At 33.8% G+C, this 20,293-nt stretch overlaps 2 protein-coding genes and 1 pseudogene across 4 annotated transcripts; 1 reads left to right on the forward strand and 2 right to left on the reverse strand.

Moving 5' to 3' along the window:
- Positions 1-20,293, reverse strand: part of LOC105206862 — a 174,230-nt pseudogene that overhangs the window by 74,934 nt on the left and 79,003 nt on the right.
- LOC105197628 lies at positions 332-18,343 on the forward strand. Of its 2 annotated transcripts, XM_039455819.1 has the most exons (6): positions 332-671; positions 13,630-13,842; positions 15,899-16,043; positions 16,162-16,224; positions 16,337-16,671; positions 16,813-18,343. In XM_039455819.1, the coding sequence occupies exons 4-6, from the start codon at positions 16,222-16,224 to the stop codon at positions 17,081-17,083; spliced, it is 609 nt and encodes a 202-aa protein (XP_039311753.1). In that variant the 5' UTR covers positions 332-671; positions 13,630-13,842; positions 15,899-16,043; positions 16,162-16,221; the 3' UTR covers positions 17,084-18,343. The 2 variants fall into 2 exon arrangements, with proteins under 2 accessions (XP_039311753.1, XP_011162396.1); XM_011164094.3 differs by lacking the exons at positions 332-671; positions 13,630-13,842 and having other exon boundaries at positions 15,126-16,043.
- LOC120359165 lies at positions 4,422-10,030 on the reverse strand. Of its 2 annotated transcripts, none has more exons than XM_039455797.1 (2): positions 8,512-10,030; positions 4,422-4,591 (listed from the first exon to the last, which is right to left on the reverse strand). In XM_039455797.1, the coding sequence occupies exons 1-2, from the start codon at positions 10,013-10,015 to the stop codon at positions 4,575-4,577; spliced, it is 1,521 nt and encodes a 506-aa protein (XP_039311731.1). In that variant the 5' UTR covers positions 10,016-10,030; the 3' UTR covers positions 4,422-4,574. The 2 variants fall into 2 exon arrangements, with proteins under 2 accessions (XP_039311731.1, XP_039311729.1); XM_039455795.1 differs by having other exon boundaries at positions 4,422-4,597.

Consider the following 20,293-nt stretch of genomic DNA (forward strand, 5'->3'; position numbering starts at 1 on the left):
GTACTGTAAGAATTAGCCAATCACAGTCCAGAATTCAAATTCTTATTTCTGAATTCTCGACTGTGATTGGCTAATTCTTATGGTACGTCTTATGGTTATGGTTATGGAAGATGTATGTTATAACCTTTACGGTTGCGCCGGCCGCTTGCAATCGCGTTTGACATAAAGGCAAAGTAACCTTTATGTCAAATGCAATAAATTTTTGGAAGTTAATCCGCGAACTCGAGTTTTGAAGATAAATATAATTAATAATTTGTCGTCATGAAAACAAAGATAAATTAAAGATAAATTTTTAAAAACTATCAAACTATTATTAAATTATTGTATTGTTATTAAATTATTGTGTTGTTCCAGCGTCATTTAATTAATAATTTCTACGTTAATCATAAACTGCGAATATGTAAAAAGATAGTGATTTCTCAGTTTGGAAAATTTTCCGAGGGACACAATCAATGACCGTGTCTACATACCATACAAGTCCGTTAGGGCCGCCTACATGTCGTACGTGATCGCACTTTGTTGCCCGTTGCTGGTTGCAGTTACATTGTGCCTGTGATTACGTCAAAGTATTTTTTTTAATGAAGTATTGTCGTCTCCGCTGTATAATAGAAAGACAGGAATTAAGTGGACTGGACTGATAGCGGGCGTACCAAAGAGGATTATAACTTGCCGTATGTATAGGTTAAATTCGTCTTCTATACTTTTGTACTGAAAACGTAGTTTTATTTTTATTTCTCATTATATGCTGAAGTAAAATAGGACAATATTTTCAATACAAGAGCGTGCAAGACAATGTTAGCTATAATTTAATGTGTATGTCACAGGTATAGGTTGTCTCAATTATTGAAACATTTCAACTTCTTATAGTGAGAATCTCTTGTAATTTCTCAGTCAAAATTGTAATTAAAAAATGTTCAACCGTTGTAAATTACAATTTTAACTCAGGTTGACCGCAATTAATGATTGAAATGTTTCAACAATTAATACAATTTGTTCATATCTATGTGCGAAATGTAATTATTTTATTTATGCAGTATATTATAAATACTTATAGCAAATTTTATCTGACTCTCTTTTATTACAATATTAATAGTAGGTAATAATAATCAAAGAGCTTTATTATTATGCAAAATATAATTAAAACAATTCATTGTTTTCTGCTAAATGTTATAAGGAATAACTACTAGATTAATTTAAATTACTAGATATAAATATAATATATTTTATCTGTACAGATGTATTTATAGTACTTACAATTAGACATGATTACATCAACGTTATTTTCGTTTTAAGTAGAATTTAAATATGTTTGTTTCTATTTAGAAAGAAAAATAAAGATAGATACACGTTTAAGTCTTATTTAAAGTCAAAATAACGTTAGTGTCATCAAGCCTTATTTAAATATCCATAATATGTATTATATCTAAAATCACTTTAATTTTTGCTGAAGTATAAATATGAATAGTAAAAGAAGAAAAGAGAATAAAATGAAAACAAAGAAAGCAAAGAAAAACTTAAATTCTGTTACGGACAGACATAAAGAAAACTTATATTAGGAGTATAAATAAGTTTCCGCCGTTTCACAAAAAATGGCGCCACTAGTATGTTATGGTTGAAATTGTCTGTTATAAAACGTTATATCGTAAGGTTGGACATCTGGAAACAACATAACCTTAAAATATTAACGATTTTGTATCAGCATCATATACTTTTTTTCGTTCGAAAATGTCGAGTTTTGAGCCGAATAAGCGTCATTTGCGGGAACTTTTGATTTACTTCTTTAATTTGAAGAAATCTGCAGCCGAGGCGCATCGATTGCTTGTAGAAGCATATGGTGAGGCTGCCTTAAGTGAGAGAAGTTGCCGTGAGTGGTTTCACAAGTTTAAGAACGGTGAATTTGACGTCGAAGACAAAGAACGTAGCGGAAGGCTGAAAGTGTACGAAGACGCGGATTTGGAAACATTATTAGATGAAGATTCGTGCCAAAAGCAAGAAGCTCTTACATTTACATTAGGAGTGACTCAACCAGCAATTTCACATTGCTTAAAATCATTGGGAATGATTCAAAAACAAGGAAACTGGGTTCGATATGAACTGAAGCCGATAAACGTTGAACGCCAATTTTTCACATGTGAAATGCTGCTTGCCAGGCATAAACGAAAGGGTTTCTTGCATCGTATAGTCACTGGTGATGAAAAATGCATCCACTACCATAACCCAAAGAAAAAGAAGTCATGGAGACCACCTGGCCGTGCTTCAACATCGACAGCCAAGCCGAACATTTATGGAAAAAAGCTCATGTTGTGTATTTGGTGGGATCATCTTGGTGTCGTGTATTATGAGTTGCTCAAACCGAATGAAACCATTACTGGGGCTCTCTACCGAACACAATTGATGAGATTGAGCCGAGTACTCAAGGAAAAACGTGCCCACTACTATTCCAGACACGACAAAGTTATTTTTCTGCATGATAATGCTCGTACATATGTTGCGGCGCCGGTCAAAACCTACCTGGAAACACTCAATTAGGAAATTTTACCTCACCCGCCGTATTCACCAGACATTGCTCCTTCTGATTACTACCTGTTTCGATCGATGGTGCATGGCTTGTCTGAGCAACACTTCACATCATACAAAGATACAAAAAATTGGGTCGATTTGTGGATAGCTTCAAAAGATGAAGCATTCTTCCGACGCGGTGTCCGTATGCTTCCAGAAAGATGGGAAAAAGTAGGCTAGCGATGGACAATACTTCGAATAAAACATTAGGTACCGTTCTTTCACAATAAATGCCCAATTTTTGATAAAAAACGGCGGAAATTTATTTATACTTCTAATACAAATTGAAAGCAATAAAATTAAAAATTAAACATTTTTATCTTCTGAAAAATGTGTAACCAAAGATAATAATTATATTGATGAAAAGAAGTCATTGTTATACAATGATAAATTAGTGTGACGAAATCATAAGTATTGTACATCGGTGGCGAGTTGTCACATGCGAACGCGCGCTCATTCGTTGTCGCTCGTCCGATCGGCTGTGGTCATGCACACAACAGCCCAGCGACAGTCTGCATACGCCTCGCTAGCCGAACGCTTGCATCTTTGTACTCTTTCCTTTTTGTTAAATATATATTCTTATAAACTAACCTTACATTAGTAACAAATTATAGCAATAACAAAGATTTTGAAGAAGTAACAATATCTGCAGAACCATGTGAATTACAAAACGTATTGTACACTGGAGTACTAAAGATTGTTTATTTTCTCAGTTAGATAAAAGTAAAAATCCAAACGTTAAAATAATTTAATCAGTCAGAGCAGACAAATTATTTCAGCGATACTCAATACATGTTGTATACTGATGAAAACTCATTTTCCCAGTCTAAGAAAAATAAATTCAAATGTACAATCTGATCAGTCAGAACATACGAATTATTTGAATAATACTATAAAATTAAAAAATTGTTTGACCCATTGGATTTTATAAAATCATATTACGCGTACTGCACTGTCTACATTATTGCAAGAATTAAGAAGTATCAATGTTTTTCTACGTTACCTCAGGGTGCAAGAACATTGCTTAATACGCCACAATATGTTGTAACAACGATTGAATGTGGAGAATATACATTTTGGTATACAAATAACGGTATAAAACGTACATTTTAAGAAAAAATTTTGATAGCAAACTTTACTACTACTATTGAAGTAGCAATTAATATAGATTACTTTTCAATTAGTAAACCTTCCAACAATTCATTTTGGCCAATTTTAGGACCTATTGTACCATATGGGAAAATTTTCATTATCGGAATTTATTATGGTGAAGAGAAACTGAAAAATGTTAATGATTTTTTACACGATTTTTTGTTTGAGACTAAAGACCTGTATGCAAATAGAATTTTAATTAATAATTCTCAGTTTCTATTTAAAATTAAGTATTTTGTATGTGATGCTCCAGCTAAATCTTATATTTTACAATGTAGAAGACATACTGAATATTATAGTTATATAAAATGTACAGTTGTACAGTTGTTTATAAACAAAACCGAATATGTTTTTTTTGACACTTTTGATTTGTAAGGTGATCAGTAACACAACAGAGTTCACTTGAAAAAAAAACGTATTTATTGTCCATCCGCCTTTTTGGGCTTCTCATCATCAAGGGAAGCGTATATCTCGCAGTCTCATAGCCTGAAAGATGCCAGCGCCAGAAACAGGAAAAGGGTCAACCGAGCAAAGACGTAACTGGAGCGCAACCGGCGCTAACATTCAAATTTAACACTCCCTCCCGAGGTTGCACCCCTCCTGTTTCCTCATACAAAATTTACGGTCATCGCTGACTTACAATTAAGTATTCTCGGTCAGGTTTTCATTTAATATCTAATTCATTAATGAAATACTGTTAAAACTGATACAATACATTTTGTTTTGGATACAGAAAGCATGAATACTTTTAAATGTAAACTATGACTAAAGACTAAATTTTTAAACATCTACTTCTAATTTGGCATACAATTTCCTTCTTTGGGGAAACTCTTTTGTCGAATTCCTTTGCGATGAATCCGGATTTACTTACTACGTGCATCTGTAACTTAAAAAGAAGTGTTAAGATCGGCTTGCAGCCTACACAGTTTGAATATTGCAAATACAATTATAAAACCAATTGGTAAGGTTATCAATTTGTGAATTTAGAAGACAGAACAGTCGTAATTTAATATTTTGTCACGTAGTTTCGTGTGAGACTCAAAGCTCAGTGGCTTTGTCATTATGTCCGCCCATTGCTCTTTAGTTGGTACCCAATTGACTATAATTCTTTTGGGGAATCACGCATAGTCTTCTCTAACATAGTCTTCGTGTACCTCTGTCATATGTCTCAATTTGTTTCCTCCGCTTGTTTTGGCACAAAAGATTGCTGCCTTGTTATCGCCATATAGAGTCGCAGGAAGGAAACTATTATTTAAAATTCTTTGGATTGATTTATCAATTGAGATCGTCTCCTGACACACTTGACTCATTGCTACATATTCAGCCTGACAGGTAGAAAGAGCTACATAACTTTGTTTCGTTGTTCTCCAAGAGATAGTATCGCCAAATAATCTTATTACGTAACCGCAAGTAGAGATTGAGTTTTTACAATCTGCAAAACTTGCATCCGAGAATGCGACTGAGTCATCTCGTCTGCCAAGGTAGTTTAGACCTAATGATTTTGTGCCTTTCAAGTATTGAAATACTCTTCTCACCATATTCCACTCCAACTCAGTTGGATTTCGTTGGTGTCTACTCAAAACATTTACTGCGTATGCTATGTCCGGTCTAGTTGTACTCGCGAGATATAACAGGCTTCCTACTGCTTCACGGTAAGGAAAGCTTTCTTTTGTCAAGTTCACCTCGGAATCGACATCGTCCGTATCTTCTTCTCTTTGTTTGCGCTCTCGATTTGCGACTTGTCGTGTGACCATGGGAGTAATTTTGGAATATTCGTCGTTGAATCCAAACTTGTTTAGAATTTTATTTATATAGTCTTCGTGAGTAATTAACATTGTCTTCATTTCTCGATTTCTTTTAATGTTCAAGCTTAGAAAGTTCTTTGGTTCACCCAGGTCTGTCATTTCAAATGCCCTAATGAGTTTTGCCTTCACTTCATTCAGTTTTCTCTTATTATTACTGGCTAGTAACATGTCGTCTACATAGATGATAAGAATTACTATAGAATTTTCTGAACTCCAGGTAAATAGACATGGATCATTATCAACGTTTTTGAGTCCTACTGAGTTTGCAATCTCTGTGAACTTTTCATTCCATCTTTTTGGACTTATACGCAGACCATATAGTGCTCTTTTTAATTTGCAAACTTTCGTTTTTCTCATATGATCAGAGACTAGTACACCTTCTGGAATTTCCATGAATATGTCTTCTTCGATCGTTCCATTTAGGAAAGCTGTCTTTACATCTAACTGACAGGCATCCAGATTATAATAGTTTATCGTTGCTAGTATCGTTCTTACAAGGTCAGTCTTGATACTGGAGCATATGTCTCTTTCAGGTCGTAAGTATTAGTATCTTTGAATCCTCTTATTACAAGTCGTGCTTTCAATTTCTCCTTTCCATCAACATTGCTTTTCTTCTTGAACACCCATTTAGAATCAATTATATTCGGTCTTTTCTCATCCTTTCCGTAAGTTGGTCTGTCAACCAGTGTCCACACCTCATTCTTGTACATCGAGTCGAGTTCTTCTTTAACTGCCTTTGACCATTCGTTTCTTTCGCTCGTCTTCATAGCCTCTCCATAGGTTTGCGGATCGTTGTTCAGTTTTGCAAAGAAACAGTACATTAATTCGTCTTCTGCTGGGTTTTTTGTTCGATCAAATTCATCTTCAATTGAGGGTACTTCATAATTTTCTATGTCCATTACTGTGTGAATCAACTGAGTAAAACTTGTATCTTTTATCTTTCTACTTCTGGTGTTATAGGGTTCTCGTGTTATGTTTGTCAGAGTTTTATCTTTCTTCTTTTGTATGGCCATTTCTTCTCCCTCCGTTTTCGAGCTGTCTTCCTTGTCCTTCCCTTTATTCTTCTCGTCTCCTTTCGTTTCATCCTTTCCAAACTCTGAGAACCAATCATTTAAATTAATTTTCTCATTCGGTATTGGCCAGTGTTGTACTGAATCTCTCTTGTATTTATCCCCATAAACAAGTTTCTTGTTAAAACGTACATTTCTAGATTCAAAGAATTTTCTTGTCTCAGGATTTAAAAATAAGTATCCGCTTGGTGTGTATCCAGCCAAAACACCACGAATTGCTCGAGGTGAGAATTTCGTCTCCGGTTTTCTGACAATCGACCAGTAAGCCATACATCCAAATCTTTTTATTTGGTTAAGGTCGTAATGGAAATCTGGTGCAAATTTTGTTAATGGAGTTTCATAATTGATGGATCTGTGCGGTGTGCGGTTGTATACATATATACTTGCTCCGAGAGCCAAGTCCCACATGTTTAACGGTAATTTTGAGTCAAGCATGTAAGCTCGTACTTTCTTTTGTATCGTCTGATTAAATCGCTCAGAGACACCGTTGTGTTGGGGCGTATCGGGACAAGCTGTTTGGTACTCAGCGCCTTCTCTCATTAAAACTTCATTTGTACGGCCTCCCATGTATTCAGTGCCTTGATCACTTCTAAGATAACATACTTTCTCGTTTCTGCCCAAGAGATTCCGGGTACTTTTCAGAAATCTTTCCAGGCAATGACCAGTTTGATCTTTACTTTTCATGGGATATGCCAGAGCTAAACGCGAGTAGTCATCTACAAAAACTGAAATGTATTGGTATCCTGCGGGATGTGTAGGTGGAGATATTTTGCCCATTACATCTGAATGTATAATTTGTAAGGGTCTTGTCGCGCGTCTTCTTTCTGTTTGGAATGGCAATTTTTGCAACTTCGAGAGTACACAGATTTCACAATCTAGAATACTCTTGTCAAAGACGACATCCTATAAATCTTCATTGGTTTTCCATAATTTTTGTAATTTTAATAAGTAATTCAACGATGAATGGCCCATCCTTGCATGCCAGAGCATAGCTTTATTTGATTTGATAAAGTCCCTGTATGATTTTGTGAATGGCGAGTCTGAATCAAGTAATTCAATTGTTGGTAGCTCATCAATGTTAGTAATCTTTCTGTCCGTGATTGTAGTGTCGAAATTTGAAAATAAAGAGTCCACCTTTCCATTTATTTGTTCTGAGTCGTCTGTCTGTCTTAACGTGTTTACTGTCATTGATCCGTCGTTGGTTTGCGTCACCTGCTCTGCAGCCTCAGTCGTATTACATTCTTTATCCCTTTCAGAAGTAATTTGAAGTTCGTTTCTCAAATCATTCTTACAGTTTTCTTTGTCTTTTGCTACACACGTATCGTAAGTATATCCAATCTTTGGTCTTGATCGCTTGTCAACTTCGAACTCGATTAGCCAGTACGGACTGTCATATTTACCAGAGATAAATGTTTTATTAGAATTTGGATCAAAAATATTAATACTTTTATTATCTAACAGAATTTTCCAGCCGGCTTCTACAAAATGTCGTAAAGACAGTAAATTTGAAGAGAGTGATTTTGAGCAAATTACATTATTTAGCACTAATGGCGTTCTTTTATCAGAATTAGTAAACAACTGAACTGTTCCTTTCCCTTCTGCGATCAAATCTGCATCACTATTTTTATTTGCGCATTTAATGATATTTACTCCTGTTCTATTAAGAGACTCGAAGATTTCCTCGGTATTAACTAAATGTTCTGTGGCCCCTGAGTCTGCTACAAATGGCGCAAACAGTCTATCGTTGCTGTTGAAATTGTCATAAGTTTCTGAAACCGTCTTACACTCGTTGCTTTCTGTTAAGTCTACATAGTTTGTACTACATATGTCTAACTGTCGTTTGCCTGTACCATTTTTACTTTTATTTAATTGACTGTTACTTCCTAATTGACCATCAAGAGTTTAATTTTGATACAAGTTCTCACCTTGATTGTTATTCACCGAACCTGTCTGATCTTTTGTTGAGTCCGCTTGAGGAGTTGAGGTTGTTGGAGTCTTGGACGCTCCTCGCTGTCTTTGGTATCCTCCTCGATAACCACGTCGCTTAGCGTACCGATTATTCCGATAGCCCTGATTTTCTTTATTTTGGTTGCTTTGTCTGTTTGTATACTTATTTTTACCCCCGTTGAATTGTTTAGATCCTCTCGCCTTAAATGATCTTTTGTTGTTAGAATGCATTCGCTCAAATCGTTCTGATCCATCATTGTCGTATTTTCTTCCCCGACATCCGCCACGTCTCCTTAGGTTCCTTTGTCCTGATGTACGACTTGGGCACTCAGCAGCTTTGTGCGTGGAAAATTCACCACATTCATAGCACTTTCTCAAGCCCATACCTCTTCTCGGGCACTCATTTTTCATGTGACCAAGATCGTCACATTCGAAACAACGGACATTACATCCGGATCTCGCATAGGCCACTGACGTGATCGAGTTCTGTTTCGAGCTCGGATGATTTGTTGTTATCTGTCCGCGATTAGCTTTGGCTTGAATAATGAATCTTTTTAGTGCATCATAGGTGAGACCTCTTCCGGTTTGGCTTCTTGTCATAAATTCTATAGACTGTACTTCCGGTTCAGATTTTATTATGGCTGCGTAAAATGCGTCTCGTTTTTCCTGTTCAGTTAAGGGAGCAATATCTGGGAGGTTCTCGTAATTTCGTATAATTTCTTCAAACTTGTCCCAGAATTGTAAAGCGGTTTCTCTGGTGCATTCGTATTTAATGGAGTAGAGTTGCTGTCTGATACTATGGCTCGTTACATTTACTTCGCACCTTTTGAATTCCTTTAGTTTCTCTAATATTTCAACGGGATCTTGAATATGTAATACCTTAGAGTGATAGGTTTGTTCTATTCTGTTGATCAAGATTTCTCTGACTTTGAATTTTTGTTTTTCCATTTGTTGCTCGTTCAGATTTTGCGGTGGCTTGATGGTCTTATCGATGACATACAACAAGTCATTGGTGCGTAGTTCAGATGAAAAGAATTCGTAGAAATGTTCAAATTTGACTCGCTGGCCTAGTTTATAATCGCGTTTAGTACCGCTATCTTTACTTAAAAATTCTATTTTTATAGTTTCTTTAATCTGACTAGCTAAACTTTCATTGGAGGTATTTTCACGAATTAAGTCCTTAACGTCGTTAGTACTACTTGATGCGTTGTTTCGGACTGACGAAAAAGTTTGTTTGTTAGTACTGTCACTCAAAAGGCGAGTACCGGGAGGCAAAGCTTCGATAGATGAGATTCTAGGTTTCTTAGCTATTTCCTGACTCTCGACCTCCCTTCGCTTTTGACGACTCTGAACCTCTAAATCTTCTCGCACCTTTTGATGCATATTCATTGTCTTTTCTATTAATGTTTGCAAAGCTTTATATTTTTCATTTAAGTCATCGTAACTGAGGGCTGCGTGCCTTCCCTCGTTTGCCTTCTCCATTTCGTTGCTGAGATCTATGTTTTCTGTAATAATGAATATATTTTAAGCTTATTTTATAGACAGTCGTTTCTCATCTTTTACAGTCGTTATAAATCGTTTGCCGTCGTTACAGATCTTTTACAGTCGTTACAAATCGTTTACCGTCGTTACAGATCTTTTACAGTCGTTACAAATCGTTTACCGTCGTTACAGATCTTTTACAGTCGTTACAAATCGTTTACCGTCGTTACAGATCTTTTACAGTCGTTATTTACCTTTCTCTAAATTCCGCTCAGGTTTATCAGTTCCGGAGAAGGAAGCTGGCACCGTTTGTTTAACTGTCTTTTCCACGGTCTGATCCGTGTCGCCAGTCGTAATACGGTCCTTACTATTATTCCCTCGGATCTCGTTAGCCTCTGTCTGCTCCTTCTTCTTAGACTCAACCAAATTTTTGTGACTGTTCTCGCCTGTACCGTCGCCTGAACCCTGGCTTCCTTCGAGACTTGCTATTTCCTTTTTTAAGTCATACCATCTGTCTTTCAACTTTTCTTTACCTAAAAATAGCGAAGTCGAATAACTATATATTGATGCATAAACTGTCATATTTGCAACAAACTCGAAGTTATTTGCTTCTCGATTGTCTTATCCGAACACAGACTTCAACAATTCGGAAACGAATTGTTCGTCCACGAACGTTACTTCCGTTCGTTTCAGAGACAATTCTCGTTGCTTTAGCCTTTCCACGATGAACACAATCGCGTACGGACTAGGCAACCCAAGATTCTCGTATTTTATAGATTCCTCGTTAATTTGTATTACGATTTAATACAACGGCGAATTGGTTGGTCAATTCAGTGACGGTTAAGGATATGAACATCTTTTATTCTCATAACGAGTCATTAGAAGAAAACTTTTATTGTGCACAATACATACTGAGTACTACACTCTCTCCGGCCGCAAACTGCACTGTGAAAAGGTGCTCGTCCAGTTTTATTGTGGCCTGAATGTCCTCCTCATCAATGGACAATGCTTGACTGCATCTGTCTATGATTTCTTTTAAAACTGACATTTCGGCCAATCAGTTCGATTGTCTAACAATTTAACTAATCAGATTTCTGAAAGATTATAACGTGATTTATACTATTATTTCTCTCTATTTCTTTCAACGCCGCATGCAAATAAATTTTTTCTTTTCTATTTCTTTCAACATTGCATGCAGGTACGTTTCTAATTCCACGAGTTACTTTCTCGGCACTGTCGCCCTATTGCTATTCGTTCAAGTGCGCCGCAATGGCGTCATCCTTTACAAGGATCGCCACGCGGTCGCATCACCACGCGGTCCATCCGCCATTTTGGATGAAATCCACTTTCCGGAATTTCTTACAAACCGTTTCATCATGCTCAATAGAAATATACATGCACAACTCAATCCTCGATTTTACATAGACACGATGCCTTCGATTTCCCGTAAAAAGAATGCAAAAGGAAACCTGATGTGAGCGTCTTCGGTTCTCGCCTATTGTTCTCCTGTGGCGTTCCCGCTGTGCAAATTCGTCTCGCAATAATTTCTCAATTTTCCGGCTTTTTCCTAGTCTTCCTTCACTCGACGACTTTTGGCGCAGTGGAAGCGTGCTGGGCCCATAACCTTTTGACACTTTTGATTTGTAAGGTGATCAGTAACACAACAGAGTTCACTTGAAAAAAAAACGTATTTATTGTCCATCCGCCTTTTTGGGCTTCTCGTCATCAAGGGAAGCGTATATCTCGCAGTCTCATAGCCTGAACGATGCCAGCGCCAGAAACAGGAAAAGGGTCAACCGAGCAAAGACGTAACTGGAGCGCAACCGGCGCTAACATTCAAATTTAACAGTTTTCTTGAAATTAATGCTCCTAAACGTACAAATAAGAATTTTAGAATGCGTACAGACGATTCCTATTATATATCACATACTTCACTTGAAAAAATTCCCAATCCTGATTTTGTAAAAGACTTTGTACTTGATCACATGCATTTAATATGTTTAGGTGTTATGCGTAAATTACTTTATTTATGGATAAATGGAAATATAGGATGCCATTTACAGTATTATGATATACAGAGAAATTCTGTTGCATTGGAAAATATAAAAAGTTTTACACTAAAAGAATTTCCACGTAAACTCATCAAAACTTAAATGCTCTTGAAAATATATAAAATTGTGGAAAACTGAAGAATTTTGTTAAATACTTTCTATATACTAGTCCAATAGTTTTAAAACCAATAGTATTACGACAAGATAATTACAATAATTTCATTAGTTTGCATGTGGCAATTAGAATATTATGTAATAAAAGCAATATAATCACTTTTATAAGGATTATGCCGAAACGTTATTAAAACATTTTATTGAATCGTTCAAAAAATTATATGGCAAACATCATATATCACATAAAGTATACAACTTGTGTCATATTATTGACAGAGTCAAAAATTTTGGTATTTTAGATAATTTTAGTGCTTTCAAATTTGAGAAATTTATGCAGAAATTCGAAAAATTTTTAAGATAAAGTAACAAATCTTTATAAAAATTATTTTGAAGATATCACGATACACAAAATATAACGACTGAAATAAAAAGAACAAAAAAAATTGTATCCAATAAAATCGACATGTCATTGCAATGGTGCATTATTACCTCTATCAAATAATCCACAATACAAATCAGTTGAGTTTACCTTTTTTAAATTAGATGCAAACAGTCATGCAAACAATTGCTGTGGATTAGAAGATACAAGAATATTATTTTGTAACATTGCATACAGTTCTGAAAACCAAGAATTAGTAATTATAGGCCATAAGTTTCAAGAAAAGGATAATTATTATGACATACCATGTGATTTATTTGTTTTTGATATGTGTGTGTATATATATATATATATATATATATATATATATATACATGGTGATTCAGAACGACCCATGTGTCCCTGTAAAGACGTGTTCTTGAATAAATTCTGAGACGATTTTTCCTATACGAAAAATTTGTCCGATACTTACTTTTTGAATAATAAGAGGATAAAGTTAGCGAATCACGGGCCGTGTACACATGGTAGACAAAGGCGGCGCAACTCACCGTCCGACACAGGTAAGCGCCCGCGTCGGACGGTGAGTTGCGCCGCCTTTGTCTACCATGTGTACACGGCCCGTGATTCGCTAACTTTATCCTCTTATTATTCAAAAAGTAAGTGTCGGACAAATTTTTCGTACAGGAAAAATCGTCTCAGAATTTATTCAAGAACACGTCTTTACAGGGACACATGGGTCATTCTGAATCACCCTGTATATATATATATATATATAGTATCATAATTATTTGATCTTAAAATGTGGCCTCTACGCTCCGTTATTAAAAAATATGCAAAATATCCATATAACAATGATAAATTTATTATTATTTCTCTTCTGTACAATGAAATAATTGAAACAGATTTATGGTATAATATTTAAGAGTACTTTCTTCTAATAAACTGAAGCTAATGTATATCAACACAATGGGATATCATAGTATCATTGAAAATATTTTAGTATATATTACGAACATTTTTATTTGAGTGTATTATTATATTATATTATATTACATTGTGTCGTATTGTAGATAAAAATAACAAACATGAGCAAAGAAGAAAGTCCCTACTATATTGTTGAAGTTGGTGATGGAATTCAACTTATAGCATGCACTTGGTTCACTACAGCTAAAACTGAAGCATACTGACCTAATTTCATAGACATATCGAAATAAGGGGAAGCTGTATAAAACATGTATCTTGTTGGAAAGAATTAGACTTATACGACGTTACAAAAATATTAGGTAATGCTCGTAAGTTAAAAATTAATATTTTTATGTATGTATACGTGCAAATATTCTTATGTGATTTTTTGAGTGATTTTTTTGTAGTGATTATTAGAGTTATTAATATTGTCGACAAACCTATAAAAACTAATCTATTTTCTCATTTCAGTATATCCCATTCAGCACAAAGAGATTGTAGGAACATTGCAGAATGCTTTTATTGAAACATTGTATTATAATATTGCATTTTGATTGCTACAACATTGCTGGAAGATTGCAGCAACATTAAGATGTCCGAGTATTACATTGAAACATCCCAGCAACATTTCAATGTTATGAGTTTATCCAAAATATTTACATAAATATTATTACACCATATAATTCCAATGAACAAAACAATATTTGTGTAACGTTTTAAAAAACATTAGTTGCATAAAAAATTCTCGGAATTTTTTTTTTTTTTTAATTTCCAAGCAGTCACCCATCCGCGACTCCGGTGAACGTTGCTTGATTTCAGTGATCGCTGCGAACTGATCCTTCGTGATAATCTGTAAACACTTTATGCTGATATGTGTATATAACTCGTAGATCAGATCAATATACGTTATCGAAAAAATGAATAATTAAACCACAGTATTTATATAAACAAATATAAAATTATAGTTTGTTTTTACTAATTTTGCAAATGCAGAATAGCATCTGGAATAACTTTTTTGTCATTTGTTTAAATAAAAATGCAATTAAAAAATATATATCAATATAATACAATAATTCAATTAAATATGAAAAAATTTTTATTAAAAAAACAATTAAAAAATATTGTTTGTTCATTGGGATGTAGATCGAGGTTTCTTCATATATGGATCTATTTCGTCTACTGATATGAATATTCATGTTTCTCAACAATACTATGATGCACACAGCACCACGGGACCGCATGCGTTTTTCTAGATATCTCAGAGTCAACATTTGAAGGATGTCTACAGACATTTATGCAAAGTTGATTTGCAGTCAACTCTGAAAGCCTGACTTGGATGAATCGACTCTTACAGTCGACATATGGACGGTTGTGCCGTTAGGGAATGTAGAGATTCATCGAAAATTTAGTAACGTCGCCCGACCTTAGTTTGCTAAATGCGGATGAATAATTATGGATGAGTTAAATTAATATATTATTATACGAAAATATTCTGCTTTGGCTTTTTATTGCCATTACTTTATTAAAAAATTATGATATTGCAATGTTTCCGGAATATTACTGGCATATGCCATGAGATGTTGTAGGCATATTGTTAATTTATGTTTCTGCAATGTCTCTATATTATTGCATTGCAATCTGCAACATTGTTACAATGTTGCTGCAATTTTCTGTGCTGTATGGAATATAACTTTCAAATCTGCAAACAAAGTTAAAATTAGCAGAAACCTCAAATTTAAATACACTATCTATGTTAGTGACGCAAAAAAATGAAAAAAAAAGAAAAATAAGGACTGTTAAAAAATTTAATAGTGACACAGATTCTAATTCACAAATTGTAGAATCTGTGATAAAACCATTTCCAAAACTTAATTCGCACAAAGTTACTCAGAATACGAAAACGAGTGATAGTAAATGCAAAAATTTACAATATATAGACAATCACTCGGCATCATCATCACCATCCCAATTAGATAATAATATATGTGTTGACAGGCAGTGATATGTTCTCAGTCGGCATGCAGATTCAAAAAGAATTAAAAAAGAATTCAGATTTATGTCATCAATTTAGTGTTTATATTGAAATGCAAAAAGAATTCTTTTTTTAAAGAGTTCTTTTTGCATTTGAAAATGAATTTTCAATGATTACATAAGTCTGAATTCTTTTTGAATTCTCTGTGCCGACTGGGCCTATAACTGTACCAAAGAGTAAAAAGAGAGATACAATAACAGAGATTAATGTAAAAAATAAGAGAATAAAAAACGATAATAGTGAGAAAAATGTTAAAAGTAATAAAGAAAATTTGGTCTCGTGTATATCAAATGGTACGTGCCATGTATTTGTATAATTATATATATTTTATAATTATGCCTTAGATCTCGTTCGGATGGATAAATAATTGTAGTCGTGCGTCTGAGCATGGTATAAATACAAGGGTATGTTCATTACACGTGAAACTACTGCGCATCTCCAAGACTACGACATAGATACGTCATACGTCGGCTGTTATTTAATATGGCTGTCAGTAAATTTAAATTTAATTTTACAATAATGGCTTGTAGTGTGAAAGGGTGCGGAAATTATTTAAGAAAAACTAAAAAGAAAGACAATTCTATAAAATATTTTTTCTTCCCAAAAGATCCCGAAATTGTTGTAAAGTGGCGTGAAGCATGCGGAAAAGAAAACATTAATCTTAAAAATGGTAAGCTAAATCTTTTTTATGTATTGGTACATTATAATATACATTATATTAATAACCAATTTAAAATAAAACGAATGATTAAAAAAATTAATAATTAATTATTTGTTTATAGCTAGGATATGTTCCAAGCATTTTCATCACAAAAAATTTGCAACAACAACTATTGGAATATCCTCCCTCAAGAGTAAAAAAGTTGCTTCCAAATGCTATTCCCACATTACATCTCAGTACTGCACTACCACTGCCAGCATCCAGCAATGATTTATTTGATACCGGAAGAAGCACTACTCTATCCAACACTTTCACATCCAACAAACTATCGTTGAATACTGGTGGAAGCACAACTCTATCCAACACTTCTACATCCAATGATGGTTCGTCGACTGCGGAAACATTCGATGGAATGTCACCGGCGCACAATACAGAAACTAACATGTCTTTACAAATGTAAGTATAAATAACAAAATTTATCATCACGTTCTGCATAGAATTTTTAATATTACAATTTGCAAAAATTTCGGACGCATTTAAAAAAACACCATCATAGATTTAAATGTGAATCACTATATTTAATTTTTATATTTTTAGATGCGATCTTCAACTTCAGTTGGTTACATTGGAGATGTTAAGCAAGCAAAAAGAAAGAGAAAATCAACATTTGGAACAAAGGATGCAAGAATTATTATCAAGTATATTCAGTCCTGGACAAATACGAATGCTTTTGAAGTCCTCAGTAAAGAGAATTAAATGGTCTTTTGAAGATATCGCGCACGCGATATCCTTACGATGTGTGAGTCCAAAGGCATATCGATATATGCAAAATGTTTTGAAAATGCCGCTTCCTGGATTTTTAACTTAGGGCTATGTTCAGATTCCCCACCCGGGTGCACCTAGACATCATTCTATCTCTGTTTAACATTCGGTAAACAACAAAGATAAAACGACATCTAGATGCACCCGGGTGGGGAATCTGAACACAGCCTAGAAGGTGGGCAAGTACGGTTGATATTAACCCGGGTGTTTTAACTGCTGTGCTTCATTGCATAAAAGCAAAAAGTAAAAGCATGCAAGATATTCAGAAACTATTGATATTAACGTTTGATGAAGTCTATTTATCTAACAAAATAGCTATAGATCGTAAAATGGAAAAAGTTATTGGTTCGCATAAAGCTTGCCAATGTGTGATGGTACGAAGTTTGTTTGCTTCTTGGAAACAACCAGTGTATTATCAGTTCGATAAATCAATGGATGCATATACTCTCCTCTATATTATTTCACAACTATATGATAGTGGTTATATAGTCGTAGCTATAACTAGCGATATGGGTCCGGGCAATATAAAATTGTAGTCGAAATTAAATATAGGAATGCGTTCTAAAAAATGTTACTATTATTAATTATTACTAATTTTGTTATTATTATTAATTCACTTATTTTAATTATTAGCAATTATTGTTTTCTAATTCTTTAATGACATTTTTAGATCAATTCTATTGGAATAAAATACACAAGTATCAATGAAACAAGGAAATTTTTCTTTCATTAATAAGCTGCAACGGATGATTTAAATATTCTCTTGCTTGATGATGAGGACCATAATGACTTAAAGAACGTATCGCATCTTATGCTTGATGAATTAATGAAACCATTACCGGATCTTAAAATAAACTACAAGTAGGGCGACGTGGTCAAAGACTTAGAAATCGGAATTACTACGAAATTATCGTTCCTCTATATGATGATATTTTATTTAAGGAACATTTTAAAATATCTCGTGCAACATTCGAGGTACATATAATAAATTTTATATTACATGTGAGACTACAAAGGACGATGGCACTTTAGGGCCGAAATTTGCCCATAACGGGGAACCTGTGAATTTGGTATATTTTTATGTTTTTGGGTCTGCTGAATTTGAATATAAAATTTAAAATTGTCCAAAGTGCAGGGAACTTTATGAAAATACAATATTTCTACACAAAAACCTAGTTTTGCAATACATGTTTTCTAATTTTGAACTCAAAGACCTCTTTTTTTATGAATTTCTTTAAAAGTGGGTCTTTTAAATCACCATATTCATCATATATTCGCATGCACGCGCACGCACAAAAAAAAGAAAAAAAAAGAAACTAAAATATAATAAAAATATATAAGAAATATAAAAATATTTCAAAAAATACAAAAAAATATAAAAAAATACAAAAAATATTAAAAATATTAAAAAAATATAAAAAAATATAAAAAAAGAACATAAAAATACAATAGGATACTCTTTATGTATCTACGTATATACAGACATATACGGGTGTCCCAGAAAGCTCGCATCCCATTTTAAGAGCGGATTCTTTGGAAAATTCTAAGAAGAAAATCCTAATACAAAAATATCGAGGATATAATGGTTTTCAAATTATTCGCGATTAAAATTTACGAATCACTGAGCTGACATTTCGCGCGCTCAGGCATGGTAATATGACAAAGGTACCACAAAGGTACCTCTTGACATTGATTTGATATGACGGTTGTCATATAAATACGCAATGACATTTATATTAAGAAATTACTACTATAGGAAACATATTTGTACATTACATATGCACAATTAATGTTTTCAACAAAATATCAATTTAATAACAAGATGTTACGATAGCCGTTGGATCAGCTGTCAAAATAAGTTCATTACCATGTTTATATGATAAGAACTTTTATGATAACATATCAGTAATATCGATAATTTATGTGATAATATGAAATTAAAAGATAGAATATGTTGATAAAGTAGAATTCAGACATATCAAATTATGTCTATTTGACATTATCGCGTTTATATCAATTAAATTACCAATTTACATTTTTAATAGTTAAAAATGTAAATAAATTATTGATAATTTGAATAATTTGAAAACCATTATACCCTCAACATTTTTGTATTAAAATTTTCTTCTTAGAATTTTTCAAAGAATCCGCTCTTAAAATGGGATGCGAGCTTTCTGGGACACCCTGTATATATATGTATATGAATATGTGTGTATGCATAATTATAAAGTATATAGTGATTTAGTGATATAGTAATTTAAAAGATCCATTTTTAAAGAAATTCATAAAAAAGGAGGTCTTTGAGTTCAAAATTACTATTAGAAAACATGTATCGCAAAACTAGGTTTTTATGTAGAAATATCGTATTTTCATAAAGTTCCCTGCACTTTGGACAATTTTAAATTTTATATTTGAATTCAGCAGACCCAAAAACATAAAAATATAACAAATTTACAGGTTCCCCGTTATGGGCAAATTTCGGCCCTAAAGTGCCATAGTTCTTTGCATAAAGATTAATTGGGATAATCAAATTAATTGTTTGAACAAATTTTCTGAAGGATCTAGTTAACGTAATCGGACATGCCATAGATGGGAATCCGAATTATTTTGCTGATTTAAGAAAGAAAGTTATGTTTGCAATTTGGATTTTAGCTAAACCGGAAAGTTTTCTCGTTGCCGGAGATCGCTTTGATTTAGCCAAAAGTACTAGTCAATACATTTTTAAAGAAATAATCACAATTATAGCTGGTCTGTTAGCAAATTATATTACGTAGCCTGACAGACAAAGATGTTACAACGCCGAAAATATTTTTCGAAGAAGGTCCGGGAATTTTCCGGTGTTGTTGGGGCGATCGATGGCTGCAATATTCCTATAGAAGCTCCCGCAGGCAATTATATAGATTATTATAATAGGAATAAAGTTCACTCTATTATACCGCAAGGTGTATGTGATCACAAAGGTTTATAGACGTTTTTATTGGTATGCCTGGACGCATGCATGATGCTTGCGTATTTAGACAGAGTAAGTTATTTGCACAATTAAACAACGCAGAATATCTGTTACTTCCTAATATGCATATTTTGGGAGATTCAATCTACCCTCTATTGCAAAGTGTAATGACACCGTTTCGGAATAACATTTAACAGTAGCACAAAATAATTATAATACCAAGTTGAGTGCAATAAGATCTATAATCAAAAGAGCATTCGATCTAATAAAAAGTAAATTTTGCAGATTGAAATATTTAGACATTTA

Source organism: Solenopsis invicta, chromosome 1, assembly GCF_016802725.1.
Source record: "Solenopsis invicta isolate M01_SB chromosome 1, UNIL_Sinv_3.0, whole genome shotgun sequence".
Classification (NCBI taxonomy): domain Eukaryota; kingdom Metazoa; phylum Arthropoda; class Insecta; order Hymenoptera; family Formicidae; genus Solenopsis; species Solenopsis invicta.

What these genes read in the sequence shown, in the direction of transcription:
- LOC105197628 (XM_039455819.1), top strand. An exon ending in ACTAACATGTCTTTACAAAT is followed by an intron (nt 16,672 to 16,812) that starts GTAAGTATAAAT and finishes TTATATTTTTAG; the next exon opens with ATGCGATCTTCAACTTCAGT.
- LOC120359165 (XM_039455795.1), bottom strand. Translation starts at nt 10,015, where the DNA reads ATGGAGAAGGCAAACGAGGGAAGGCACGCAGCCCTCAGTTACGATGAC. An exon ending in TTCGGTGAATAACAATCAAG is followed by an intron (nt 4,598 to 8,511) that starts GTGAGAACTTGT and finishes CTTCTTTTTAAG; the next exon opens with TTACAGATGCACGTAGTAAG.